The sequence below is a fragment of the Fonticula alba genome, assembly GCF_000388065.1.
Source record: "Fonticula alba strain ATCC 38817 unplaced genomic scaffold supercont2.6, whole genome shotgun sequence".
Taxonomy (NCBI): domain Eukaryota; order Rotosphaerida; family Fonticulaceae; genus Fonticula; species Fonticula alba.
In genome coordinates this window covers 547,801-549,684 of record NW_009242976.1, presented here as the reverse complement: position 1 = coordinate 549,684, position 1,884 = coordinate 547,801, and the positions used below count along the sequence as shown (strand labels likewise).

General features: G+C 68.1%; 1 protein-coding gene across 1 annotated transcript; it reads left to right on the top strand.

The window, feature by feature from the left end:
• Positions 1-27: 27 nt before the first annotated feature.
• On the top strand, positions 28-1,856 carry H696_03787 (hypothetical protein). The gene is made up of 2 exons (XM_009497645.1): positions 28-400; positions 530-1,856. Exons 1-2 carry the CDS (start codon positions 35-37, stop codon positions 1,838-1,840), a joined length of 1,677 nt encoding a protein of 558 aa, XP_009495920.1. The 5' UTR covers positions 28-34; the 3' UTR covers positions 1,841-1,856.
• The last annotated feature ends 28 nt before the right edge of the window (positions 1,857-1,884 follow it).

The following is a 1,884-nucleotide window of genomic DNA, read 5'->3' as shown; positions in this document are numbered from 1 at the left end:
CCTTTGCGCGCCTAGTATAAGAGGACCCGCTGCCATGGCGCTGTCGGCACTCGGACCTGCTCTCCAGCCACTCGCTCCTCTATTCGGTTGCTCACTTCGCGCCAGCGCACGCACCCCCCACCACCACCACCCCGCCGCCGCCGCCGCCCTCGTTGCCGCCGGTTCGCGCTTCTTCCACACCTCGCAGCCCACCCTCTTCGGGCCGCCCTTCCGCCGGTCTCAGCAGTCCGTGCACCCGGTCTACTTCAGCGAGTCCTTCTCCGCCGAGGACGCCGACGTCGACCCCTCCGCCGACGAACGTTCTCCCCCCGTGGCCGCTGCTCCCCCCCCGTCCACGCCACCGCCGCCCCCCTCCTCCCCTTTCTCCTTCATCCCGCAGCTCCTGCTGCCTCTCTCCTTTGTGCGTCACACCTCCCCTCCTCATGGCCGTCACATCCACGCCGTCGTGCCCCCCCCCCCACTGACCCGCCTCCCGCTTGCTCCCTCCCTCCCTCTCTCTCTCTCTCTCCCCCACCCCGCTCAAATGCAGCTCATGCCTTCCAACAGCACCGCCACCAGCCAGTCGGTCACCTACCCCGACCCCAAGGTCGCTGTGCCCGCCCCCGAGGACGGCGAGCACGACTACACCCGCGTCTTGCAGGGCGCCCTCGCGGCCAACACCCACACGGCCTCCATCCCGGCCGGCATGCCGCGGCTCGACCTGCACCCGGCCATCCCCCCGATGACCACCCCCGGTCTGGTGGGCTTTGCCGTGGGGCAGCCCTCGATCACCAACTTCCCCATGTCGCCGACCACGACCGCCGCGCGCATTGCCGCCGTCGACCCGGCATCCATCGCCATGGCCGTCGACACGTCGATCGTGGTGGGCGAGCATGGGCGCGCTCTGGTTTCCACCCCGGACATCCTCACCCGGGACATTGTCCGGCCACGTGCCATGAGCCTCGGCGGTGATGAGGACAACCTGCCGCCGGGTGCTCCCTCGCCGTCGGCCTTCGTCCGCGGCGGCGCGGTCTTCTCCCACATCGCCAATGATGAGGAGCTGGCTGCTTCCGAGGCCGCGGCCGCGGCGGCCGTCGCCTCGGCTGCCGCCATCCCCGACACCGACGACATGGCCGGCATCGAGACCCACCCCTCCGGGCTGGACCGCAACACCAGCGGCTTCATCAAGCTCCAGAGCAAGGACACCGAGCTGTCGCGCGACCTGTCCGAGATCTTCCTCTACAACCAGCGCTGGGCCCAGCAGACCAAGCACCGGGACCCGAACTACTTCCGCAAGCTGGCCTCCCAGCAGTCCCCCAAGTTCCTGTGGATCGGCTGCTCGGACAGCCGTGTCCCTGCCAACCAGCTGATGGGCCTGGCTCCGGGCGAGGTGTTTGTCCACCGCAACATCGCCAATGTCGTGGTTCACACCGATCTCAACTGCCTGTCGGTCCTGCAGTACGCCGTGTCGGTCCTGCGCGTGGAGCACATCATCGTCTGCGGCCACTACCGGTGCGGTGGTGTGCGCGCCGCCATGACCCGCTCCAGCCATGGGCTCATCGACAACTGGCTGCGCTCCATCAAGGATGTCTGCTACGCCAACCAGGCCGAGCTGTCCGCCATCAAGGACTTCGAGCGCCGGGCTGACCGTGCTTGCGAGCTGAACGTCCGTGAGCAGGTTGGCAACATTTGCCAGACCGAGATTGTCCAGTCCGCCTGGGCCCGGGGGCAGTCGCTCTCGGTGCACGGCTGGATCTATGACATCAGTGACGGTCTCCTGCGTGACCTCGCTGTGTGCGTCACCAGCGCCGAGCAGCTGAGCTCCATCTACCGCTTCGATCAGGATACCCTGAGCAAGTGAGCGCCCTCCCCCACACCGCACACCGGTCCACACCCTCAGCCCCA

Bases quoted from the DNA above. Each gene is read 5' to 3' on its own strand.
- H696_03787 (XM_009497645.1), top strand. From the start codon at position 35: ATGGCGCTGTCGGCACTCGGACCTGCTCTCCAGCCACTCGCTCCTCTA. The intron at 401-529 runs GTGCGTCACACC...GCTCAAATGCAG, and splicing joins TCCTGCTGCCTCTCTCCTTT to CTCATGCCTTCCAACAGCAC.